Source organism: Sander lucioperca, chromosome 17, assembly GCF_008315115.2.
Source record: "Sander lucioperca isolate FBNREF2018 chromosome 17, SLUC_FBN_1.2, whole genome shotgun sequence".
Lineage (NCBI taxonomy): Eukaryota > Metazoa > Chordata > Actinopteri > Perciformes > Percidae > Sander > Sander lucioperca.
The window spans coordinates 24,963,361-24,989,143 of record NC_050189.1 but is presented as its reverse complement, the minus strand read 5'-3'; the positions used below and the strand labels follow the sequence as shown (position 1 = coordinate 24,989,143).

The 25,783-nt window shown below is 40.0% G+C and overlaps 4 protein-coding genes and 1 non-coding gene across 11 annotated transcripts in view; 3 read left to right on the top strand and 2 right to left on the bottom strand.

Moving 5' to 3' along the window:
• LOC116039922 (ADAMTS-like protein 1) overlaps positions 1-7,954 on the top strand; it is a 113,656-nt gene extending 105,702 nt beyond the window's left edge. For 2 of the 3 annotated variants that reach the window (XM_035994092.1, XM_035994094.1), the window contains 8 exons: positions 462-615; positions 812-1,820; positions 1,934-2,061; positions 3,302-3,407; positions 3,631-3,835; positions 4,377-4,486; positions 4,983-5,203; positions 6,036-7,954. In XM_035994092.1, the coding sequence (XP_035849985.1) occupies positions 462-615; positions 812-1,820; positions 1,934-2,061; positions 3,302-3,407; positions 3,631-3,835; positions 4,377-4,486; positions 4,983-5,203; positions 6,036-6,145 (2,043 nt within the window). In that variant the 3' untranslated portion in view covers positions 6,146-7,954. The remainder of the gene's footprint in view (positions 1-461; positions 616-811; positions 1,821-1,933; positions 2,062-3,301; positions 3,408-3,630; positions 3,836-4,376; positions 4,487-4,982; positions 5,204-6,035) is intronic. The other variant, XM_035994093.1, reaches the window with a different exon arrangement.
• A 244-nt stretch (positions 7,955-8,198) lies between these two features.
• LOC118493630 (NACHT, LRR and PYD domains-containing protein 3-like) lies at positions 8,199-13,224 on the top strand. 2 transcript variants are annotated; one of them, XM_035994109.1, is made up of 6 exons: positions 8,199-8,692; positions 9,927-11,649; positions 11,863-11,946; positions 12,112-12,195; positions 12,823-12,920; positions 13,007-13,224. In XM_035994109.1, the coding sequence occupies exons 1-5, from the start codon at positions 8,380-8,382 to the stop codon at positions 12,860-12,862; spliced, it is 2,244 nt and encodes a 747-aa protein (XP_035850002.1). In that variant the 5' UTR covers positions 8,199-8,379; the 3' UTR covers positions 12,863-12,920; positions 13,007-13,224. The 2 variants fall into 2 exon arrangements, with proteins under 2 accessions (XP_035850002.1, XP_035850003.1); XM_035994110.1 differs by lacking the exons at positions 12,823-12,920; positions 13,007-13,224 and having other exon boundaries at positions 9,927-11,660; positions 12,112-12,160.
• Positions 13,225-13,454: 230 nt separating this feature from the next.
• Positions 13,455-13,528, bottom strand: trnai-aau. The gene has a single exon. It is a non-coding gene; the product is annotated as a tRNA-Ile (tRNA).
• Positions 13,529-14,085: 557 nt separating this feature from the next.
• Positions 14,086-20,084, top strand: larp7 (La ribonucleoprotein 7, transcriptional regulator). Of its 2 annotated transcripts, none has more exons than XM_031285059.2 (13): positions 14,086-14,262; positions 14,674-14,888; positions 14,986-15,086; positions 15,220-15,303; positions 15,966-16,130; positions 16,247-16,349; positions 16,467-16,772; positions 17,003-17,156; positions 17,278-17,420; positions 17,953-18,065; positions 18,722-18,881; positions 19,139-19,230; positions 19,623-20,084. In XM_031285059.2, exons 2-13 carry the CDS (start codon positions 14,687-14,689, stop codon positions 19,698-19,700), a joined length of 1,701 nt encoding a protein of 566 aa, XP_031140919.1. In that variant the 5' UTR covers positions 14,086-14,262; positions 14,674-14,686; the 3' UTR covers positions 19,701-20,084. The 2 variants fall into 2 exon arrangements, with proteins under 2 accessions (XP_031140919.1, XP_031140918.1); XM_031285058.2 differs by having other exon boundaries at positions 14,111-14,262; positions 14,657-14,888.
• Positions 20,085-20,448: 364 nt separating this feature from the next.
• On the bottom strand, positions 20,449-22,762 carry saxo2 (stabilizer of axonemal microtubules 2). Of its 3 annotated transcripts, XM_031285062.2 has the most exons (5): positions 22,481-22,761; positions 21,954-22,039; positions 21,878-21,923; positions 21,476-21,627; positions 20,449-21,381 (listed from the first exon to the last, which is right to left on the bottom strand). In XM_031285062.2, exons 1-5 carry the CDS (start codon positions 22,534-22,536, stop codon positions 20,585-20,587), a joined length of 1,137 nt encoding a protein of 378 aa, XP_031140922.2. In that variant the 5' UTR covers positions 22,537-22,761; the 3' UTR covers positions 20,449-20,584. The 3 variants fall into 3 exon arrangements, with proteins under 3 accessions (XP_031140922.2, XP_031140923.2, XP_031140920.2); XM_031285063.2 differs by having other exon boundaries at positions 21,878-22,090; positions 22,481-22,762; XM_031285060.2 differs by having other exon boundaries at positions 21,878-22,039.
• Positions 22,763-25,783: the final 3,021 nt, after the last annotated feature.

Genomic DNA, 25,783 nt, shown 5'->3' with positions numbered 1-25,783 from the left:
CAACATACCTTCTTTTTTTTTTTAAATGGTCAAAATTAAAATGTCATGCCATAACATGCAACTTAACGTGAGGAGATGGACAGGATATGAAGAGATAACTGGATTTAAAATAATGTACAAAGAAATATTGTAACAACTGGAATGTATGTTTGTGTTTAAAGTTCAATTCAAGATATCCTTTATTGTCATAGCTTCATGCATTTACATACATAAAAACAAAGTAAAAGTTGTTAGTAAAAACAATATCAATCATAAAAACAGCAACAATAAATAGTTAGATAGTATGGCTAAGAAATATCCGTTAAAAGAGCTTATTGTACTAGTGTATGTAAAAGTGCAATTGTGGAGTCGACTGCAAACATAAAGTTGAAAAAAATGCATGAATATATATATATATATATATATATATATATATACACACACACACATATATCTTGCAATATATCTGTTTATTCGTCTAGTGTTCAGTGACCTGTGGAAATGGCATTCAGAGACTACAGGCAGTCTGCAGAAGACAAGGGGAAGAAAGGGGACATGTGATCGTAGACCCTGATAACTGTTCCCTGATGGCCCGGCCCACCAAAATCCGGCCATGCTCCCTTAGGCTCTGTGAGAGTAAGAGACCCTCTGTTTGGCTTTATTTTTAATTTGTACTGCTAAGAGAGAGGAAATTGATGGAAAGATACGTTAGAAAGCAAATCAAACATTCCATAGCTAAGTTGTGTCAGTCGAAATGGCTTGAAAATTACAAACGCACAGAGGTACAGATAGCACAGAGATAATAATTATGCCATTTACCATTTTATCCCAGATTCTGTCAAGCCCGATCCCACCATACTGGCCCAGAGAAAGGTGTATATCCAGTTGAGGAAGGGCAAAAAGTTACAGATGGTAGTGGGAGGCTATGCCTACCTGCTCCCCTGGACAACTGTGGTTCTTCGCTGCCCAACCCGACACTTCCGCAAAGGCCACATCCGATGGTTGAAGGAAGGAAAGCCCTTGGCCGGACTTCCACACCTCTCCATAACATCACTAGGATACATGAAGATTCAGCAGGTTCGTGCATCTGATGCCGGGATATACACATGTGTTGCAGGTCAGACCAAAGAACATTTTGTCCTACAAATCATTGGCAGCAAGCAGAAGCTCTCTGTTCCGGAGACATGGCTCCTCGCGGGTGGACAACAAAAGGTTGGGCAGCCAGATGTGGCCTCAACAGGGGAAAGATTTCCAGAGCTACCCATCTCCCTCAACAAATATGACAACATTGTTGAGCATTTGCTGGAACTCAAAGGCTCTCTCCAAGATGTAAAAGACACTGCTGATAAAACGCACTCCAGTGAAAAGAACAGGTCGACCCTGGAGGATGAGAGAACAGGCTCAGAACTTTCAAGCCTGCTCGTACTCATCGTTGATACCCACAGGCTAGATGAGATCATGCATAACCTCTCTGAAGGCCACGGAGGGCGATGGGGGGAACAATTCATCACACAACTGCTGAGTGAGCTCATTGTGACACAAGGTGAAACCAATGAGTCTACTCTTCATCCCCCGGAAAGTGCAGAATCCTCCACGCAAGGGCCTCTCCTTTATAAACCGAACATCAAAGCCCACACGTCCAGGCCAAGAAATCCGGTGATAATCCAACGGCCCAGGAAGCTCGGATTGGTACCGTCGCCTGAAATGATAGTTCATGTAGGAGTGCCAGTTTTGCTGCAGAAACCCATTGCTAGTTTGGAGCTGAAGTGTGAGGCACTGGGGGACCCTGAACTATCCCTGACATGGACAAAGAATGGAAAAGAGTTGCACTACAACAGCAGGTAAGAACTACTCTTTAATGTGACCCTTTATTGTGCAAAAGCATCAACAAAACTGCAGATTTTCTAGTGTAAAAGTAGCTGATTGAGTGGTTGCATTGTTTTTGTGTTGGCAGAGTAGGCCTGTTGTCCACCGGCTCACTGAGGATCCAGTCTCCAAGCAAGGTGGACGAGGGTCTGTACACCTGCACTGCCAGGAACCGTCTTGGGTCTACATCTCTTTCGTCTTGGCTGCAGATTACAGGTAAGGTCCACAAAGGCAGAATATTGCTGCAAGCATGTTTTGAATAAACTTTAACTCTGGCCAGATAATGGTTAGTTTAACCTCTGGAGTGATTCCATTAAGTTATTCTGTGTGAATAATGATTATCCAAACATTAAAAACTTTATTTTAAGTCAAGTTTACAAGGTTTCGCAAAAAGATAATATATGAATATAAATGAAGCAGAAGACATCTAGAACTTTTTATTAGGGTTATGATAAAAAACGTTTTTGACCTAATGTCAAGTTGAGTTTGACTAAATATAATTTCATGTAGTCCAGTTTTCAGTAATATGTGTTGTTCTTTTGTGGTTCAGGCTTAGAGATTCTGGGAAAGCATTATTTTCAACTGTGAAACACACACACATAGGCATAACCATAGACACTGATATACTGTAAGCTTTTACATACCCTGGTGGCTAAGTCAGTGATGGGGAATGTCCGGAGCATGCCACAGCTCGGGTCGTCTCCTCGAAGCATGATCAGTCGCGACCTCGCTGCATTCTCATCAAAGCACCGACGCTGCCAGGTTTCCTGATGCTCCGGCACTTTTCCCTCCCCATACAACAACAATTAGAGGTTCCAGGCAATGTTTCAAAGAAGATTAAGTTCGCCTAATCTAAACGGAGGATAACAGGGTTTAAAGATGCTGAAAAATGTCCAAACTGCAATTTCTTGAAACTCAGTTTGAAGTCGTGTGTAATGGATGCACTTCAGAAATCTTAAGAATGCAATTCCAAGTACATTTAAAGGGAAATTGAACTTGAAAATATAATTCTTTCCCTGGTTCTTGGAAAGTGCAGTCTTATTTCTGAACAAGAGTAGGCCACTTCTAAAGATACACGCCAAAGAATCATGACCTTCTTTGTAATGCAAAGACAAAATGTAGTACTGCTGAAATAATAGGAAGAAAGAACACATTAGGACTTGTTTTATCTGAATTGAGAAAACCATAACTGACTCCACATCACGACTATTATTGTTTCTACCAGGCAATACAAAAGCGTCTTCAGCTACAAACGATTATATTTGGTGTGTACATGTTGAGTTGAGATTTACAAACCTCAACTCAATGTTTGCTTTAAAATTGTAACACATTAACAGAGGGGACACTGAAGCTATTATCAGCAATATACAATACAGATTAAAAAGACAAGTCTATATCTTTGGATTTCTCCAGTATCCAAGACCACTAAATATTGCCTGTTTTATTTTATTTTCAGGTTTCAAAGGAAGAAATTGTGTGGGAGCCAATGGCCCTATTTGCTCTGAGAGGAGTAACAGCAGCAAGTCAGCTGAGCTGTGTAATGGACAAGCCTGCCCCCTCAGGTACCTTGCTACTACTACTATATGCTTGTCCAGATGGACACTTTGAATATTACTGTAGATTAGACCAGTTACCACTGTCCTCTTTACTTGCATTCCATTTCCTTTTTGAGTCTGTGAATATTTGATTACTTTGGGGCCCAAAAAACAGCTGAATTTTCTGATAAACATATAAACTCTATAAACTCTAAGTTTTTGTCCACCCTTCCTCCTGTGGTGGGATTAGGTGGCAGGTGGATCCTTGGTCGCCATGCTCAGCCAGCTGTGGAGGTGGCTCCCAGACCAGGAGTGTCCGCTGCATGAAGGGTCTTGAGGGCAGATCAAGAGAGATGGAGAGCCAGCACTGCCTTGGCACAGGGAGGAGACCCTCTGACACCAGGCTATGCAACCTACTTCCCTGTGCCAGATGGGCCACTACCCACTGGGGAGCAGTGAGTCTACTTACATTGAGAGCAAACACATCTCATAACATCTGCATGGACTGGGTCAAGGCTGTATATTTGTGCAAAACACAATTTACCTCAGAAACTGTGTGCCAGCTCATGGACAGTTCATAAGAGGTAGTTTATCAACTGCGGAATAACTGGCACTTTAGGTGTTCATTTGTTTTCCAAATGGAGGGGAAACCAGCTGTACAATGGTTGTAAAAGTTCATTTTTAAGGGGGGGAAGCACTCTGCTAATCTTTTATTTTATTATATTTGTTGTAGTTAGGGAAGTCCCCTTTTGTCTGTGTTAACACTTTCACTTATTTCCCAATTATGAGAATTCCCCAGTGTGCAAATCCCATTGGGTTGCATAATAGTTACAAAAAAGTAGCTCATGTAGCTTATGAGGCATGGTTTAGATTTAAAACTTGAAATTCAGTGACAGTGGGTATGCTTTAAAATGGCAAAACCACAAGAGGGTAGTTGCTATCAGAAAAGTATTTTCAAACTAAAAGCTGAACTTGCTTTGTAATCTCCTCCTTTAGTGTAATGGTCAATGTGTGGGTCCCAGTTTGGCCACACAGCACCGCCATGTTTACTGCCAAGACACAAATGCCACCAAAGTCCCCTACAGGATGTGCAGTGGATTCCAGAGGTAAATATGAATATCACTATATATATATATATATATATATATATATATATATATATATATATATATATATATATACTGTGTGTATATATATATATATATATACTGTGTATATATATATACTGTGTGTATATATATATATACTGTATATATATACTGTATATATGAATGATTCTGATGTACAATAAAAAGTACAGTGATACCTCATGTTTCAGTGACAAAAACACTCACCAGAGTATTTCTGACAACTTTTAGACCCATTAAAACTTATGTGTGGGCGCCTGGATAGCTCACCTGGTAGAGCGGGCGCCCATATACAGAGGTTTACTCCTCGACGCAGCGGCCGCGGGTTCGACTCTGACGTGCGGCCCTTTGCTGCATGTCATTCCCCCTCTCTCTCCCCTTTCAAGTCTAAGCTGTCCTATACAAATAAAGGCCTAAAATGCCCAAAAAATAATCGTAAAAAAAACCAAAAACATATGTGTGTTTGTATTTGTAGGCCCAGCTCCCTGAAGAATTGCTCCACAGAGGCCTGTGCCCTTCACTGGCGTGTAGGGCCGTGGACGCAGTGCACTGCCACCTGTGGGCGGCACGGTTTCCAGTCACGCCAGGTGACATGTGCACACCGTCGAACTGGAAAGGCCACACGTGAACATCACTGCATGTGGAGGCCTCGCCCTCCCAGCTGGCAGAGGTGCAATATTTTGTCCTGTGGCAGAGGTGAGAAAAAGTTGCGCTGATTGCAAAATGGAGAAGGCCACTCAATTGTGATAACATCTTGATTTTAAAGTGATCTGAGTTTATTATAAGCTGTAAAGCATAGTCAAACTAAATATGCTTTGCAGAGGACATTTAAGTATCAACATATGCAGGAGTGAAAAAAATACTGAAGATATCCTGAGTACAGTACCAGTTTGATGCTGTCATGATTACACTGACTGCATATTTCGGAGGTCTTGCCCTAATTGGAGTGGAAGAATAACCTTGATTGGAGCTAAAATTAAATTGTAAAATCATTATTGCCAGTATAATTTGTGCAAATACTTCATCGTGGCACATTACATTCCCTTATTGGGCCCAGTCCATAATTCATATAGTTTCGGTTTCATGTGCTGAGGTTTGGAAGTATCGGTTTCTAAAGTTTCTGGCACCCTATTATAAAACAAGTGAAAGGAACTTTGCTTTTGGTACTCAGAATTAAAAAAAGTACCTTTTGAAAAAGCTCTGCAACTTCAGGAATTCCCAGAAACAATGCCCCCCTTACTTGGAATGACCCATAGACATTCCCTATAAAAACAGTTTATATTGGAGATATTATTACTGGGAAAACTTGTTTTGCAAGTGGAATGTGTCCGTGCTTTGAAAAGCACACATGGAATTCCACTAACCTCCATTGTAATTGGGTGGCAGACGTTTCAGAAGTTGGTATTTAGAATCGGCTTCACATTCTGTAAAACTGCATGGCTACATACTACAGTGGGTTCCATCTTGGGGGGGGGGGGGGCGCTTAAAGTGAGCATGAGTAGTAAACTGTAACATCTGTGTATTCCAGCAGGAGAGTGTCGAGACAGCACGAGGTACTGCGAGAAGGTTCAACAGCTAGAGCTTTGTCCGCTTCCCCAGTTTAAGAGCCGCTGCTGTCATTCCTGCCGAAACACCTGAGGCAGGGCCGTAAGACGAGGGCCATGAGCGACCTGGATAGGTCAGGGGAGATGCTCAGATAGCCAACAGAGACTTGAAACCTCTATGCTCTATCCTTACACCCACAACTGTCTTCAACGATCAGTCTTGGATTAGGATAACTGAGTGTGGAGGAATGTTTGGATGGTCATACCGAGAGTGGTTGTGATCTACTTCCCTCAACGATCTCATGTGTGGGTTTGAATTTGAAAGTTTTGAGAGGAGTGACGCGTCTGTTAATGAAGGCTTCGGTTTTACTTCTTTCTTTTTCTAATCTGATGCTTATGAAGCTTTCCTAAATTCTGCAAACGTGACTAAGATACCATTTCCATTGTGAGTAATAGGTTTCTATTGTGGTGACTGCATTGTGCCATAAAGGGGAACTGTCCACATTAATATCTGGTGTAGTTTCTTTGCTAAAAGAATGGGGGGGGGGGGGAAGTGCTGCGCCACTGTGTTCTATTGTAGCAACATCACTTCATCTCCAAAATAAGGTGCATATTATCATGCAATTTAGCTTCCAATACACAAATATGTAACTAATGTACTTTTTTTTCATTGATTGACTTCATACCCAGGGACTTTGGGTACACCCCTGAGCTTTTGATAACCACTGGATAGTTGTGTGTTTGCCTTTATTGCAATGGTCTCCAAAACAGTGTTGATAAATAGTTGTAATGCTATTTGAGCTTTTATTATAGAGTTATCGGTAAACTCCTGTTTAAACACAGCATAATGCTGCCTATAAAGGGGAAATGGCTAACATTGCTAAAAGGCTAATATTCAATAAATGATATACAGCCACATGTTAAATAGAGCATGATCTGTACTATCGTTTTTGGTAATTCAGCACGTGTTGACCGTAACGATTGGTCAAGTCATTTGAAGAGGAAAGGATTTAGTATTGCAGGCGTTGTAACTGCGTTTTTGGGTAGAATAGAAAGTAGGACATGATAAAGATTTATCTTGCATGGGTTGCACTATGAGGGTGTATGACTGAAGCAAGTCAATCTTTGGAAAAAAGACACTTATTTTGCACTCGACTCATCCAAGTCTTTGTTAAGAAAATGGCTTGTAGAGTTTTTTTTTTTTAGTTTGTAAAGTTACATTGTTTATGTATTTTGTTTTGTGATTTTGGTATTTCTTGGAACGATATTTGTTAAAATGTCCCTTTAACCACTTTGTGACCTTTTTAAATGTTTAAATTCTATTTTTGCTTTAGTGTGACATTTTAAGCAAAAACAACAGTTACGTTTGACAGTTCTTATGTAACTCTTCTTCTTTTGACAGATTTCAGTGTTGGTTGAACTTAAAACATGTAAGTAAGAACTCTGTGTTACATTTGGTTACTGGTTAAAACAGTAGGGAAGTTTTTAAAAAAGATCATCATTGATGTACCATACTTGTGCCAGATAGGCAGGGTTTGCATGTTTGACATTTTGTCCTGAGTTCCACAATGCTTCATCATGTGTACAACACATACGTTGGCAGATAACTTGGCCTTTCTAGGTGTGATTATTTGACTTTGTGAAAGACAAACGTGATTAACATATTACTTATGCCTTTAAGTTATGTAGATATTTGTTTTGTCCTTAACTATTTATTTTCATACGTGTTCCTGTGCATAGTTTTGTAAATAATTACAGGGGTTGGTTTTAAGTTTTCATTTCCCTACAATGTATTGGTATTTGATGTGCATGCAATGGGGACCCTCTGCTGGTGAACTGATGTGTTGCGTCCTGCTCATGCCTGGTTTATTATTAAATAAAACCAAATACATTCCTTTTAGAATCTATTTGTTGTGGTTTTCTTTTCTTTTTTTTAATAAAATAAAACATCTGACTGCATTATCTAGGTACAACTGTGGGAATTTCTGTCAAACCATTACACAAATCAACCCAACTCACAACACTTTAGCAGAACAAAAAATAATGTAGTGGGAGGATTTGTAACGAACCAGAAGAATGGGACAGATATGCTGTTCATCAGCACAACTTGTAAAAGGGAAACTCACTTCCTCTTTCTGTATCTACAATTTGCAGTTCACATTCTACTTATTGGCTCTTGAAGGCAGACATGCATTCACAGGATCCCTCTAAACTATGAGGGGAAAATGCTTTACAACATGAATCTAGACGCCACGATTCAAATGGGCACCACCAGCAGATCATAACCGGACTTTTCTGATTTGTGCTGAGGATTATTTCAGATTAGTTATGGTGGAAAAGGATGGTTGTTATTCTTGTTTGGCAGCACTCAGGGTTCTGCGAGTTTCCCTTGTGGATGAACTGGAAGGACAGATTGACTCTCTGCTGGAAATCTTAGTAAGTCAGGAAGTATTCACCCGTGATGACCGTGAGGAGGTTTTGTGTCAGTTGGGGCCTCGCGCAAGAGTGAGGAACGTGTTGGATATTCTGGCGTGTAAAGGCGAGGAAGCAGCTGAGATTTTTCTCTCAATTAGGAGTCATCATCAGCAAGAGGCACAGAAACCATCCGAAGAAGGCCACACGGATCAGCCTCAATTCGTAGGTAAGTAATTCTACAGAAACGCCCACTTTTGGAATAACAATATGATTTAAAATATATTTCTTTTTTTTTTTTTACATTTAAACTTAGGTTACAGTATTGGTTAACCCTTTGGCTTCATGAATCCACATAAATGAGAGCTTAATGGATTTTAAATTGTTTGTACATTTAGTCCAAACTGGTGTTACCACGAGGAGCAGTAACACTAGTGATGGCAGGGGTGTAGCACAAAATTCTGGGCCCTGTAGAAAGGCATTCTCTATGGGCCCTTCCCCACATCCACAGCTATTCATTCTAGCATATTTTTGGGCCCCTGGGTACTCAGTCCCCTTTCCACCCCCAGTCCAACACCCCTGAGTGACAGTAACACTAGTGACAGTTTTTATGAAATATGTATTTTACAAAATGGAAGCTACAGTACCTCAAACCACATGTTGCTAATCATGCTAAACTCACTAAAATATGTAAGTGAATCCATTTGTTTAATCTTGTTTTACATTTACCTTCTTATAAAATAGGTCATACCAGTGACGCTAAAAGCCTCGCATGAAATAATGAGATAAATGAGAAATTTTCCAACATTTTAAAAGAGACAATATATTTACCAAGTGTCTTCATGTACAGTTCTTTAGGAAGTAGAATGTACAGTACAGGAAGTGATGTCAAAACTCTTTAGATTTTTCCAGAATAGGGATTATTGTAAAGTGGTAACACCAGTGACATGACAAGTTATCCACACGTTATGTTATCCACTTCATAAATGTGATATGCATTATTGCATTTAAAATTAGAGAGAAATATATTTTTAAACTCCAAACATGCTCTTAAACCTCCATACATGACCATGGGGGCAAGCTATTTTCTTGTACTTGGAATGTTATATAATTGATTAAAAACAAATATTGTCCAATTCATGGCTCAAATAGGTATAGCTATTCAAAGAACATGCTACGTTATTAAAATATAAAAATTAAATGTGACTACAAAGTATGATTAAAGTGTTTACTTTCTTCAAAGCCTGGGCACAGAAAAGTGGGCGTTTCTGTAGAATGACTCAAACCACAGAGATGTCATTGGTACAGTCAAGATGAAAATAGAGCCATTAGTTAAACACTTGGAATAGCATTGCATTGTTCATATTACTACTACATCAGATGATTGTGTTCATAGGTTCTTCAGTTGACTTAAAGGAAGAGGTGGAAAAGACAAATCACAAAAATATGTTTTTCTTTTGCAGAGTATAACAAAGTCAAACAAAAGCATAAAGACTTCCTCACACGTCGGAGTGAGAGCATGCTCTTCTACAACACTCGACACGGAGAGAAAATCCTTTTTTCCGAACACTATGTCAATCTCTTGTTGGCCGACGGACACCAGTGCTTGGAGAGAAAAAGACATGAGGTGCTGACATTTGGACAAAAGCGACTATCTATGCAGCAGAAGTCAGCAGTGCATAGGAAAATTGCACCAGCCGAACTCTTTTCAAGCGCAAATGGAAACCGTCCAGTCAAGAAAGTTCTGGTGTCAGGGGTGGCCGGCATCGGAAAAACCATCCTGGTGCAGAAGATGCTGTTTGATTTTGGGGGAAACAGGGACCATCTTGGATTTGACTTCATCATCCACATGACATTCAGAGACCTGAATCTGATTGACAAACCTACAAACTTCCGGAAGCTGGTCTTGCGTAAAAACAGACACCTGTCTAAGGAACTAGATGCCATTTTAGCAAATGACAAGAAACTGCTGATCATCTTAGACGGCTTTGATGAGTTCAGACACTACAGGAGCTGTGATGTAGACGCATTTGTGACTGAGCCAGATGAAGATGCAGAGGTGGTGGAGGTCGTTGGGAGTCTGATGCAAGGGGAACTGCTGCCCAACGCTTCTGTCATGCTCACAAGTCGACCTACAGCCATCAACCACATCCCTGTGGGCTGCATCGACCGCTTTGTGCTCATCACTGGCTTCTCCTTGGCTGAAGTTCAAGACTTCTTCCTACGTTATTTCCAGGACAGTGCCATTGCTGACTGCATGTTCGCAGTGGTATCAGCGAATGAACTAATGCTGACGCTGTGCTACATACCTGCATTTTGCTACATTGTGTGCTGCATCCTCAAAGAAAGCAAAGACCTGTGTGGGGAGAGCCCCAAGACCATGACAGACATTTATCTGCAGTATCTGGTGGCCTTGCTTCGCTCTCACACTCAAGCAAGAGCTGAAACATTTCGTCAAGAACAAAGAGCAGGGGCCGTCCAGAAGCAGTCTGATATTGTGCTGAAGCTTGGCCGACTCGCCTTCCAAAAGCTGATGGAGCATCAGACACTATTCTACAGCAGCGACCAAGATGTTGCAGAGTTAGAGGGATGCAGCCTTGTTAGTACCTTCCTTGACAAGACAGTGGCACAAGAGCCCGGCTGCACTGAAGAGGTTTACTCCTTTGCGCACCTTACTGTTCAAGAGTTCTTCGCTGCAGTGTATTGTGCAGTGACAGATGACCCTTTACCTGATGTACTTCCACACACTTCAAGTCGTGCGGAGGGGTCCAACAACGGACATTTGGACCTCTTCCATCGCTTCCTGTCTGGAATCCTCTCTGAACGCAATGCTAATCTTCTATCAAGGCAGGTGGGATTGAGTTGCAATAAAGACAAAGTGGACATCTATCGTCAGAGGATCATCAGAGAACTTACAATGCTATGTGAGAATAGGGCCCAAATCCTAAACCATTTACACTGCCTGTTTGAGCAACAGGACCCCTCTTTGGCCCTTGCTGTGCAACCAAATACACTACACGTGAATGTTAGTGATGAAACACTCTCCCAAATGGATTACAATGCCATCAAGTACTTTCTCAACCTTACAAAGGGCAATATATCAGAGCTGGATCTGACAGGGACGGGAGTAAGCTGTGAGGCACTTAGAGACATGCAGCCCCTGCTGCTCAGATGTAACAGACTTTGGTGAGTTCCAGGTAAAATGTGGTTCCCATTGTCTCATTCTTTGAAGTATCTATCGCACGAAGTTTTCTATATTTTCTCCATCAATCTTTGGAGTTCCATGTGAATAAAATATCGCTCTGCGTGCATCAAAAAGTAAAGTGTAAACTCCACCAGGTTGAGAAATATATAATGTGGCTTATGCACTAACTTCACTATTTTATTATTTTATTTAAGGCTTGGAGAAAACAACCTCGATATGGACACAGCTCAGGTCATTGCTGATGTGCTGCGGGTGTCAGAAAGTATAACCCACCTTGGGTAAGATAATAAACTACAGGGTTTTATTATTGATAAGAAGAAAAAAAAGATTAAAAGATTAAAAGAAAAAGATTACAAGCACTAAGCGAATATAAAGAGTACAATGATTCTTTACTTGAGAGAATAAAGAATCATCTAGACTATGTTTCACACTTCCCCATTTAGACTTGGGTGGTCCGACATTGGTGATGATGAACTGCTGGCTCTTTCTAGTGCCATACGTGTGAAAAAAAAGCTTCAAGAGTTGTGGTAAGAAACCCGTCTGGGGAATAAATATCACAATATGCCACATCATATATTTTGGGGAAATTAAAGTCTTTCCAGATTATTTAAAGGCTGACTAGGATGAAATTGTGTAGAAAATACTGTTTCATTATTTTTGCCAACTGTTGCAAAGGCAATCTTTATGACCACAATAGTAAACTTACTGTTTGGTTAACTGCACTCCAGCTCAGTATAATAGCTATACATTTAAGCCACAAAACAAATTATATATTCCTTTGAAATGTTGTGTTACTGAGTCTCCTATTATTGAGTAGCCTTTAACATTTTTTTAGCTTAATGCTGACTAGATTGTTAAATACTAAAATATATAAGCGCTTAAATGGATGGGAAGGCTTGTTTATACTGTAATTAAGTTTGCACTGAGCTTAAGGTCCATTGGAAAAGTGGAGAAGCCTTACCCTAAAATGAGACAAACGGAAAAGACCTGATTGTAGACACAAAGTGGGGCCCTAGAATTTAAACAAAGACATTTTATTAATGGAGCACCAAATAATGATCTGGCCCTTTTCTATCATAATCTACATGACATAGGGGATAAAGAGTATATTTTCATATTTTATTCACATGTAAAACATTTTAAACATTGTTCAGGACATCCTGTGCTTTCACAGGATGGAGGGAAACCGAGTGAGCTACAAAGGTCTGCTGTCACTCAGGGACTTGACCCCAAACCCTCTGAAAACAGTTGTGTGAGTGTGACTTTCAACAAATAATTCTAATCCATATTTCAACAATACAAGATTCTAAAGCTTCTGTTGATTCCCTTTTCATACAGAGCCATATGGAATGACCTGACTGACACAGACCCAGAGTCCTTATGCACTCAAGAAAGCATAACTGTGAGCTTCACAGATGACAATATATGGGCAGCGTGGGGGGAATGGATCTTCAAAAGGTGTAAGGACAGCAGCAACGATAAGTTAGTGACGGTACTCAACAAAGTTTGCAACATATCAGTCCATTGCTTAGAAGTCCAGTGGGTGAAGACTTTCTACAAGCAACTGTTACAGCTCATCAAGCACAGGATTGAGTGCTGCACCGACGACGACGACATGTGCAAGAAGCTCAAAAAGTTTGAGGGCATTTTGAACCTCTGACAGACCGAGGACTACACTGTCCTCAAGCTATAAGCTAGAAAATCGAGATCAAATGTCTTTTTGATGCTGAATACTTTGTCTGAAATAAATTAATTGTGGAAGACGAAAAAGGTAAATAAAACACGTTGGCCAGTACGGGGATCGAACCCGCGACCTTGGCGTTATTAGCACCACGCTCTAACCAACTGAGCTAACCGGCCACGTAATCTCCGGTTAGTATTTTACATAATTCTAATATTTCTACTTAAGATAATGGTAGCTACCTCTTGACCAACAACAAGGCTCTTCTCTCACACTCCCGCATAACACACAGATAACACGAAAAGATACACGGTTAAAAATAATTATGAAAATATGCCTCAGAATATGTTGGCTAAACGTTAACGTTACTGTAAAAGGCTCATAAAACTACATGTTGAGTAGCGCTCTGATGTGATGTTTTTATCTTCCAAATAAAAGCACAAACCATGTCACATGCAAGTGAAACTATTTAATGTTACACTACACTGACTATTTATAATAACTTATTTATTTTTTTATTTATAAAGACACTTTATTTTATTACTGTTTCGTATTTATTTTAATTTCGAATGTCAGTGCGTCTCGTGTGTTCCGTTGTTATATATATATATATATGGAATGTACAATTTAAAAACAACAACATTGTGAACAGATTTATTGTAACTTGTGCTCAACTGTCAATAAAATGTTGAAACTTCAATGCACACAATGCTTATTTTTATTTTATTATTTATTTGAGTAATTTACCGGAAGCAGTTTAAACTGCTTGCCCTATTATGACGAATTCATTCTGCGACATCTCTCATGACGAAGTAATGCCGTTTATATGAAGTTAGCTAGCAAGCTAACTCGTTTTCTGTTATATTTGTGTATGCAGCGCGTCCAACTAGAGTGTTTCATCGTCTCAAATTTGGTGAGTTCTGTAAATTATTATGTCAGTTCAACCTTAAGTGAAGGGTTGGCGGGTTTTGAAAAGCAGTGGCAGTGACTGCAGCATTTTATTTAAAATGTCAGTACCCGCGAATTGACATATAGCTACTGTAACGTTAATGTTACTAACATCTGCAATTGTTTGCTAAAGGTAGCAAACCGTGGTGAAACGAGTCTTATTCATTTCAATTTTCTTTTTATTCGAACAAATAACTGTGAATTTGACTTTATGTAAAGTCAGGACATAACGTTAATCCAGCAACACCACTTCACATGTGATTTAGTCCACTAGCATAGTCTTTATATGAAAGTACACGCAAATGAACACACTAACGTTCAGCTTATTTAGCTAACGTTACTGTGCTGTTTTATAAAAGTGTGCATGTTACTGCAGTCCCCGCCGCAGGATGATTGACACAGAGAGGGGAGCTGATGATGCTGGTACAGCAGAAACCAGCAGTAAGAACAAGGAGACGGAAAAGAAGAAGAGGTCCCGTGTCAAGCAGCTGCTGGGTGATGTGAAGAAGCAAGTGGAGTTCTGGTTCGGAGATGTCAACCTTCACAAGGACCGCTTTCTCAAAAAACTCATTGATGAGTCAGAGGACGGATGTAAGGGGTCATCAGTAACGCACTACATTCATAGAACTGCATCCAAGACATTGGATTTTGTTTTAAACATTGTACTAAATGGGTTATTTGTTTTCAGATGTTGATATATCTGTGTTGGCGAGCTTCAATCGAATGAAGAGGCTGACAAGTGACACCAAGCTGATTGCGAGAGCGCTGAAAAATTCTTCTGTAGTTGAGGTATCTGTGAAGTTAATCTTGTCCATTTCTTTTGAAATGTTTTAATATTTTTGAGGGGTTGTGCATGGCTCCAAACAATTGTCAAATGAATGCAATGAACACAAATGTGTTGCGATTTTCTTTTTTTTTTCAGGTTAACCTCGAGGGAAATAAAGTAAGGCGTCAGCTTCCGATTGGAGACGTACCAAATGATGTCGACAGCCGCACAGTCTATGTGGTAAAAAGCGTTTTATGTTCTTATTTTAATGAGATTTTCTCTGAAATGTCTGGGCTACAATTACAGGAGTGAACAATATTTTATAGAGGTGCAACGATGAATCGATTAATCGATTAGTTGTCAACTATTAAATTAATCCGCAACTATTTTGATAATCGATTAATCGTTTGAGTCATTTTTTTATAAAAAAAAATAAATAAGATTTCTCTGATTCCAGCTTGTTAAATGTGAATATCTTCTAGTTTCGGCTCTCCTTTGTGACAGTAAACTGAATATCTTTGTGTGACATTTGAGGACGTCCTCTAAGGCTTTGGGAAACACTGATCCACATTTTTCACCATGTTTTGACATTTTTATAGATCAAACAACTAATCGATTAATCGAGAAAATAATCGACAGATTGATCGACTATGAAAATAATCGTTAGTTGCAGCCCTAATATTTTATCTATAGTGCAACATGTTCATTTACTTTGTCCATAAAGATTGTCGTTTCCTCGGAATAGGAAATAATGCACCTTGCATTGAGCTCTTTTCTGTGGGGAGACTCAGACTTATTTGCTGGTTAGCTGGCAAACGTTATATGCCTGTCAGAATGAAGAGAATACTCTTGGATCATAAAATGAAACATTTCTTTTCTTTTTCTTTTTTTTTTTTTACAAGGAACTTTTGCCCAAGGATGTGACGCACAGCTGGATAGAGAAAGTATTCACAAAATGTGGGAATGTGGTTTATGTTAGCATCCCCAGATACAAGTCTACTGGCGACACCAAGGGTTTTGCCTTTGTAGAGTTTGAGATGGAGAAACAAGCACAGAAAGCCATAGAGGTGATAACTTATTACTATTTTGCCATTTCCTGAAATATCTGATAATTCAGTCAGTCAGCCGGTGTTTGTTTTTGGCAGGAAGAAAACTCATGAAAGATGTTTGATCTTTGAAACAGATGCTCAACAACCCCCCCGAAGATGCTCCCAGGAAGCCAGGGATTTTCCCCAAGACGAAAAGTAGGAAGCCCATCCCTCTGCCAGCTGACAATCCACCATCAGGTACAATGAATTAAAATGCATTTCTTTTACGGCACCGCTTCTCTCTGCCACCTATAAACTTGCGGTTGGTGCAGTTTGTTGTATTGATCTCCATGTATTGACATTGATTTGCTACAGGTGAAGAAGAGGAGAAGAGAAAGCGAAAGAAGAAGAAAAAGAAAGAGGGCGCCACAGTACAGACTCCTGCTGAAGAAGCCCAGGAGCAGGCGATGGAAGCAGAGCCATCGGAGCAAAAGAGGAAGCGCTCAGCAGCGGGCGATTTTGAATCCGGGGTCGTCGGCGAACAGAAGACACCGGACAAACTGTCAGAAAAGAAAAGACGACGGTCGCAAACGGCAGAGGGATCTGAAGGTGAAGTACCATCTAAGATAAGGAAGACGAGTGAAAGTGAAGCTGGAGAGAAGAAAGATGTAACAAAGACTAGTAAGTGATCACAGCATCTGCTGCTCCATAATCCAGAAATAGTTCAAATATATTTTCTTCCTTCCTATCTATCCCCCTTTTTTTTTCTTTTTCTTTTTTTTTTATACTGTCGCTCTCTTTGCTTTTTCTTTTCACAAAATCTAAAAATACATGCAGTCTGATGACGAGTTCTTTACAGCAATGAAACCGCAAGTTAGTTGTTGTGTTAACTGTGTTAGTCCCCTTTTTAGATCCACCCGCTAAAAGTGACACAGACAGAGGGGTTGAGGAAGGGAAAGAAAACAGAGATGATTCAACAGTTAAAGCAAAGAGGAAGAGAAAAAAGAAACACAAGGAGAAACTGAAAATCGGGGAAGAAGTCATCCCACTCCGCGTTCTATCAAAGTAAGATGCCACATCCCATGTGTCAACAAAGAATGAATAAATAAGTGAAAGCCCCTTTCAGAACTAGAAAGACTTTTAACACACTGATGGATATCTTTGTTCCTCTTTTGTCCACGCTAAGGAAAGAGTGGCTGGAGTTGAAGGATGAGTATCTGACCTTGCAGAAGTGCAGCATGAAGTCCCTGAAGAAGTGCATTAATGAGATCGATCACAAGAAGCACAAGAGTCCAATGGAGACGGACAACGAGCCTCAAGATGGAAACGGTGAGTTTTGTCTCCACTAATCATCCCAGGGATTCTGCTTCAGATGGCCTAACTGCAGACTGCTAAAACTGGGGACAAAACTCTAGTGGTGCCCAGAGGAGTTGCATACACAGTCATCATTGTTACTTGTAGCATTTAAATCCCTGCCCTAAGCAGGAGTGATTTTGGCAATCGTTAGTGAATCACTTTTTGATATTCCCATGTGTTGAAAAGAAAAACATGAGAAGATAGGATATAAAATAAAGAGTGGATGCTGACGTTTCCGTAGTACATCGGAAGTGATTGTCCTGGAACTTTAGCAAAAGTTCAGTTTCTTGTGGGAAAGATGCGTTGGACATGCAATAACATCCGTGAAGATGACATGAAGACGGTCAAACCTGTCCGCTCAACAGAGTTTACATCCCAGTATTACTCCAAAAACATAAAGTATTAATACTTAATAATAACCAGTTGCTGATAATAATGAACATATGCGCAAGATGGGTTCACTTTAGTTTAATGAAGTCATGTTGGTTTGGGGGTTTTCTTCTAGTTGAGAAGAGTGACAAAAGTGAGAAAGCGTCTAACCAAGGCCCTCAGTTTACCAGTGGTGTCATCATGAAGATTACAGACAGCAAGCCGCTACCGGGGAGGAAGTTCATCAAGGTACAGTATAACTCAGCCCACTCTCGTCAGCCCTACTGGCAATTATCATTATCACCTGTATTTGGTTATCAAATCATAAAAAAAAAAAAAGACTAACAAAGCTACTTTTCATCTTCTAACGTTTAAGTCAAGGCTGTTTTTTTGCAATATCTACATTTTCATTTAAGAAATTTAAATAATTTCCATGACTTTCAATTGAAAGCTGACCTATACATTGTTTGGATATACACATTTCCAAAACACCTTTTTGATAATTAAGTTTCTGTGATGGTTAAAGAGCATAATATCACAGAATGAAGGAGAGCCTCTCCTGTGGATTTCATTCAAATCAAAATAGTTAATCAGGTTTTTGTAATGCAACAATTTGGAATAGAAAAGTATCCTGTAACATCCTCTATCCAGTCACATCCTCTATACAGTTTGGCGTATATTACAGATAGAAAGATATGATCAACCGCTTCACTGTGCAAGTCTGTTCCTCATTCATTCATTCATTCATTCATTCATTCATTCATTCATTCATTTATTTATTTATCATTACCAAGTGAAGCATATGTGCACAAGACAATTACATGTCATTACACAAAGATCTATAAGATTATTAACCAAAGTTTTTTTTTTTTTTGTTGTGCTTGTTGGTGGATTATTTTGTGTAGGATGCTTTGTGTAAAATATCTCCAGTGGCGTACATTGACACTTTGGAAGGAGACGCTGAGGGTCACATCCGCTTTCACACCCCGGAGGACGCTAAAGCCATTAGTGACGCTAGAGCAGAGCTACAGAAAGAACACAGCTGGAAGCTTGAGATCCTCGCAGGTATGACCTTTTTTATTTCCTTATTTCAAGGTAGAATGACCTCTTATCCTCTCCAGTTGAGGACAGGATGTGGATGACTGAGCCGGTTTTTCACAATTGACGACGGTGAAAATAATGTATTGGGACAGCGCACATCAGCTCATGTCAAGTTCTGTGTTTTTTTTTTCCGAAAGGTTTCTTAAGAATTGTTGATTGAATTTCGAGTCATGAGTAATGCTATTAACCTAATGGATCTCTATTCAATGCCTTTTTTAAAGGAGACCATGAACAAAGGTACTGGCAGAAGATCTTAGTGGACCGCCAAGTCAAGCTGAATCGTCCAAGGGAGAAGAAGCGGGGTACAGAGAAGGTGAGATCACGCTTTACATTTTTAAATAGAAAATGACATATACATAAGTGTTACTGTGCACAGCAATATATTGTTCCAGTTTGAGTATGTAAACAATACGTTTACAGTAAGTTTGTAAGTAATTAATAATGAACAGTAATTGTAATGCAGACTTTATATACATTGTTTCATATGGTAACATACAGAATGCACAAAGGATGGACAGGATTAGGATGCATATTTTGCAAACAGCTTACCTCGAATCCAGTCCATTTTTGAATATGGACTAATACCTGAATCATCTTGGCATATAAACCCACACAGTCACATACCATCACCAGTTAAAGCAGTGCCTGCTCCCATTTGCTCATTTGCTATCGCATCTAATTTCTTATTTCCTTGTCACACTTCAGCTCATATCCAAAGCTGAAAAAATCATCCTTGCCCGGGCCAAGGAGGCTCATAAGCACATCCGTTTCCAAGAAGACTGACAGCTGCTGAAACTTGTTTTTTTGACAACCATACATGTTCAACTATGTGGACTTTACATGATGATGAATGCGTACTTAGCTGGAAGAGAACTGAATGAAAACTTGGAGCAAGTGTAAACTAGTTAACATGTCTCCTAATTTTTAGTTTGCACTGTAGCGCCCAAGATAATGTGGAATGCTGCTATGCATATAGACAGTTTGGCAACATCTTTTTGATTGCTAAGTTGTTTTTTTTGTTTTTTTTAAGCTTCTGTATATGATGTAAATATGATTGAGTTGACAGTTCTCCCAGTTAAGACGTGGACAAGTCATGGCATTTCCTTTTGAGGATATTTGCCCTTTTTGTTTTTTTAATAAAAATGTCATTATTTGAACAGTACAGTATTTATTGCCTGGTATTTATAACACAATTGTGCTTTTTATAAAGTTTGTAAGAGGAAAAAATGTTTCTCATAACAGGAACAATGGGCATCGACCTTCATGTACTCACTCCCAACTATTACTGTTAATTATTGTAGCCCCAGATTAAAGGTTAAAACACTGGCTCCAAATTGTGGATTTGCCGATTCTGCAAAGTCAGATATTTCAGTTTCAAAAATGTTTATATACGCACCATTCATTAATTGTTGTGATAGACCACATTTAACTGTCTAACTTGTTTCCCCAACAAAATATAAAATGTCTTCAGTTAAGTAGATTGCATAACACTCAACATGGCTGTGGAGTATCAGTGAGATGCTTATCAGTATAAAAATAGCTGCCATTATATAATCTCAGTACGGTTTATGGCTTTTTATTGGTGTGAAGGCAGAAACTGCTCGAGGTGACGTGTGGCAGCCCGCATCTCGTCATCAGCCTGGTCTCTAGGAAAGCTTAGCTTCTGCTTAAAACCATGCAGCCGAGTATTTGGTGGTGGGGGGGTCCTGACAAACTCCACCGTCGGCCCAAGTCACCCCTTTGGTCAGAGAGGTGGTCCAGTACGTCCTGGATTCTTCATTCCCATTGGAGATGCATTCCAAGCCGGAAACCTGAGTGGTGGCATCACAGTTGGAATGACAGACTGCAGTCTCATTCAATTTGGGATGAAGGCTACCGGGCCAGTCCATCGCTGCTTTACGGACATTGGGGAAGTGCCGTGGTGTGTCCCAAGTTTTGTAATCCTCCTTCATGGTAGTCGTTGCCTGAAAGGGCTCCTTGCTTTTCTCCATGGTTTGCTTAGATGGCAGGAACGGTTTGGTGCGCTGGCACTTGTGCGCCGTGTAGTCTGTGCGTGTTGTGGAGAGGAAGTCGGCGTGATCTGCTGGTGGACTGGATTTTTTGGCTTTGCCTTGGCCGTGAAACTTGTTTTCAAGGGACCAGGTCTTGAATTGCTGAAAGAATTCCCTGGCTTCGTCAGAGAGTTCTTGTTTCATGTCCCTAGCCACCTTTGGCTTCGAGGGCACAGCAGCCTGACCCGGCAGACCTTTGGTTTGGCACACAGGCTTCTCCCTGCGTGTCCTGGGCTGCACTGGATGGGTGACATAATCAAATCTGTAGCTGGTGACGCTTTCAAAAGGTTGTGGTTCATGGGAGTGGCCTTCTTTGGAAATGTTGTCTGTGGCACCTAATCCTTCGTTGGCTCTCAAGCAGTCAGCCATTTTAAATGGCTTTCGCTTATTTGCTTTCCATGGTTGGAAATCCTCTGAAAATAAGAAAGTGGATTTGAATCAGGATGTGTATATTTTTTGTTTCATATTTCTGCAACGTATGACTCTACTGATGTTCAAACTGCTTACTTTGGTACACTGATGTGTAGTCCTCCAACTTGGATGCCATCTGGTGTACGTGATTTTGTGGCACGCTGCTGCATGTCTTGTCTTTGGGGGGCAAAGATGGCTGTGGGGCCGTTGGGGGATGTTTTATCCATTTTTGGGTCACATAGTATGAGCTGAAACATGTTAATGATGTGAGATTTGCCTTTTTTGAAAAATCCAGGTAGGGTTTCAAACATCCACAATTCTCGATGCTTTGTAAATACAGTGCTAACCTAATTGCTGTCAAAAAGAAAAGTTTATAAATTACAATTGGCATCACTCTGCCTCACCCACCAGGAACATCAGTCTTCGCAGTGAAGTTATGTTAGTTTTACTAAAGTGTGTCTTGTGAGATAAGACACATTAGACACTTTATATTCTTACCGAATAGTGGTCGTGTCGGCACTCCCCTTCAGTGGATGGTTAGGGTCTTTCTGTGTTGAGCTTGAGATGACAGCCTTGTGGCTGTGCGGGGAAAGAAACCTCTCCTGGTACTCTGTGGTCATGGTGGCCCGTGGCTGGGCTCTCTGAGAGCCGGAGGGCTTTCTGGACATCGAGGCAAGGCAAGTTTACACTTTCACCAACAAGGGAACTGTGCTTTAAACCACATTAGACATATAAAGGCATCAAGACTAAGTACAATGAAACACAAGGCAATGTAAAAAAATAAAGAATGAGAAGATAAAAAAGCTAAAATGAAAAAAAAACACTCACGGATAGTGTCTAAAAGCACTTAAAATGTTTTTAAGCATCTAGTTTTACAACCAGCACAAAGCCTTGCAAGAGTAAGCCCGGATCAGACATGTATATAATATAATAAAATAAAATAAAACTGCCACTACAAATCAGATAATTCCATTGAAAATAGCAGACATTTTGAAAAAATACAAGCAGGTGACTAAGCTAGTATTTTGTGTTTTCTTCATGAAAGGCCAACCAAAATAGCAATATTTCCATAAATAAAACATTAAAAATAGATCAGCTTACCTCACAGATGTGGCTCCTTGGTTACCGTTTTGCTGGCTCATAGTTTTTGGGTGCATCGCTCGGCAGGCGGTGCACCCTGTGCGTTGTTTTTAGGCGTCCTGTAGCGCAGAGTTGTAGCAGCCTGCTCTGTGACTCTGTGCTGCAGGGCAGACCTACAGCATCTAAATTATTGACCGGAGGAACATGGGGAGTGTGTTGAACGAGTGTACACGCAGCGGCCGAGAGCTTCTAAAAATAAACATCAGTGGATTACTCTCTGATGCGGGCCGGTTGTCAAGGCGCTGCGAGTGATGATGCGCTTTTTTTTTTTGACGCGCGAGGATTCCAAACCTGTAGTAATGTTTTGAAAAGTATACAAAGTAGTCAATCAGACTATGCGAGATTATGTTGCTTTTACGGACTGTTTTTTCAATTATGTTGCAACGTGACTCGGTCGCAGGTCTCCATCTGTCACTTTGTAGTCAGGTCCGAAAAAAAGAGAGGGATGATGTAAGCGCGCACGCCCGCGCGCGCGCACACACACACACGTACGTTTGTTTCACTATCTTTATGGGGATCCGTCATTGACATAACGTATTCCCTAGCCCCTTACCCTAACCTTAACCATCACAACTAAATGCCTAACCTTAACCCTTACCCTAACCATAACCTAATTCTAACCCTAATCCTAAAACCAAGTCTTAACCTTGTGGGGTCCAGCAAGCCCTTTAACCTTGTGGGGTCCAGCATTTTGGCCCCACAAGGCTGTGCAGACCCCACAAGTATATTGTATTCCCCGGTTTTTGGACCCCACGAATATAGTAAAACAAACACACACACACACACACACACACACACACACACACGGGGAGTAGTGACCTCGTGAACTCGTTCTCTTAATACATCCATGCGTGAACCACACACGTATGTCGTCATGGGGATTTTGCAAAGCACAAATGTTAAATTATGCATTATTGAACCTACAAGATCAAATGCAATGCTGTGTTTGTCAACTAGATGGCGTCCAAAGCTAGAATATGTATTGAGATGCCATTAGGTCCAAAATAGAAAATAACAATTTACTTTTGGAGTATTTTGTGTTGTTTAATGTTTAATATAATAACATATTGTTGCAATCTGGCGTCAAATAAGAATTGGGCTTGAGTTAAACCATATATTTTATGGGTTACAACCACAGCTGTAAACTGGTCTTTAATTTGCACCTATATCAGCATAAAACCAGAAGAGAAATAAGAGATGTGACAGGAGAGGTCAAGAAACCATATGCCTATACAATGGACCTGGCCTCATCTTAAAAAATAAACTAAACTAGCCATATATAAAACATGATTTAGCAAAATACATATAAATATAGTCAGCAGACAATAATCATGAAAAGAACAACAAGGAAAGTCAACCTGTCTAGTTATCAATCTTTTTAGATTGACATTTTAGTATGTTGTACTGATGTTCAGTACTCTTTGGTTACTCTAAACCTTAGTCATAACACTGGTAGTGTTTCTTATAGAACTATATTGTTGACAGGGTGGAAAAGTCTCTGAAGCAGCATTTAGGCTGCCAGTGGCCTCAGATTTTCAGTTGCAGGGGAAAATCGGATATTTTAGCCGCCTTGTAAATAAATAAAATAATTATTGGATTTATTTAGCAAAACAGGGCTGAACACAACCTTGATTAATAGCCTACCTGTTCAAAGTACCTGTACATCAAATGCACACTAGTAACATTGGGTCACGTTCATACAATTAACATAGTCAAAGTGAAATAAGTACTGGGCATTCTGTCCATCTGTAGTTTTTAATAAAGGTTTTTTTACACTTACTATACTGGCTGATTAGCCCTGTGCTCAGGTGGAGGTTGGGAACTGCATGAGATCAGAGGACTCAAAAACTCTTCCAAGAACCCTAACATGTGCTGCTAAGCTAAGCTAACAGGAGATTGAAGGAGATGCCAATCAAGCAGTCTTTTGCCTGGACAGGCCTAATCAGGTAAGATAACCAATATCACCTGTGTGCATTTACCATCCCCAAATATCTTGGATTGTTCTCTCACTGTACGAAGCATTATTGGTATACATCTGCACTCCAAGCCTGCAGATTATGCAACAAAACAATAACCTCAGTGTCTTATTTTCAATGTCTATTAATTAATTTAAAGTGCTTTAGGATTGCTTTTGTTAATTTGCTTCTGACGCTGCAATACATTAGTTCTCCTGAATGGATGTGTGTGTACTCCAAGTTTAGGAATGTAGAACTGTTAAGAGCTAATTTATTAATCTAATTATTGTAGAATATACTTTATTATTTGGGGAACAAAAAAAAGACAAAAACTGCCCATATAAATGATCAGTCAAATCCACATTGATAACTCAGACCTCGACTGTGCACTCCACTCACATCCTGCAGTCTTTCTGAGTGAAGATCGCTTTTCACAGAGAAACATTAAAATGCAAAAAGGCTGGAAGGTGGAACCCCAGAATAAGAAGTCAGGAGTCTGGGGAGGTTTATGGATATTTGAAGTCCTTTCCCATTAAGATGAAAAATTACTTCTATTCAGCGTCACTCAAAATACATTTTGGCATCTTGGAAACTGGTGAGCAGTGCAGAGGGATAGATGTTGATATTGCTGTTCATTAACTCCAAACTAGCTCAAAATTCAAATTGCGTCCTTCAGTACTGTTGCAGAGGGAACCATATTTGTACTGATGATTATCTGAGACCCGTAAATATATTAGATTATCATTGTGCCATTTAGACATGGTCGTGTATTAGAGTTGATGAAAAGCGCAACAATATTTAGACTCATTCTTCACTTCTGTCAGTATTTGAAATTGGAACCCTGCAGGAATTTCTTAGGACCATCTGGCAGGGGGACTTTTACCACAATTTCCTAGTTTTTTTTTTGTTTTTTTTCCAGTATCATGTCATGTGAATCACTGATGATTTGTGTACGTTACTGCTACAGTGTTTACCAAATCCACGAAATACATATATAGACGGGACACAGACTGCGGGGTCGCTAAACGCCAGCATCTCTGCTCCAGCGCTGCTGGGCATTCTCCGTGGCTCTCTTCTCTCTGAATGATGTCCACTGAACACAAGCGATCAATAAGATGTGCTCTTGTCTAATGTTTGACAGTATAGCGAGTGCCTCTATCCACCCAACCCATAGAAAGAGAGCTTTTAGATTTCCGTGCGTTTTTACGCAGCGCCATGACCACAACAATGCGTTAACGTTACCATACATTAACTTGCTGAACATACAGTTCTTCAATTTTAAACAACATAAAAATCCCATGCATGATTT

Excerpts from the sequence above, each read along its gene's own strand:
- LOC118493630 (XM_035994109.1), top strand. The coding sequence starts at position 8,380 with ATGGTGGAAAAGGATGGTTGTTATTCTTGTTTGGCAGCACTCAGGGTT. Across the intron at positions 11,650-11,862 it reads CTCAGATGTAACAGACTTTG|GCTTGGAGAAAACAACCTCG; the intron begins GTGAGTTCCAGG and ends ATTTTATTTAAG. Across the intron at positions 12,196-12,822 it reads AAAAAGCTTCAAGAGTTGTG|GACATCCTGTGCTTTCACAG; the intron begins GTAAGAAACCCG and ends AACATTGTTCAG.
- larp7 (XM_031285058.2), top strand. The coding sequence starts at position 14,176 with ATGAAGTTAGCTAGCAAGCTAACTCGTTTTCTGTTATATTTGTGTATG. Across the intron at positions 16,350-16,466 it reads AGCTGACAATCCACCATCAG|GTGAAGAAGAGGAGAAGAGA; the intron begins GTACAATGAATT and ends GATTTGCTACAG. Across the intron at positions 17,157-17,277 it reads CCACTCCGCGTTCTATCAAA|GAAAGAGTGGCTGGAGTTGA; the intron begins GTAAGATGCCAC and ends GTCCACGCTAAG.
- saxo2 (XM_031285060.2), bottom strand. The coding sequence starts at position 22,536 with ATGCACCCAAAAACTATGAGCCAGCAAAACGGTAACCAAGGAGCCACA. Across the intron at positions 22,040-22,480 it reads CAAGGAGCCACATCTGTGAG|AAAGCCCTCCGGCTCTCAGA; the intron begins GTAAGCTGATCT and ends CTCGATGTCCAG. Across the intron at positions 21,628-21,877 it reads GCCGACACGACCACTATTCG|CTCATACTATGTGACCCAAA; the intron begins GTAAGAATATAA and ends AACATGTTTCAG.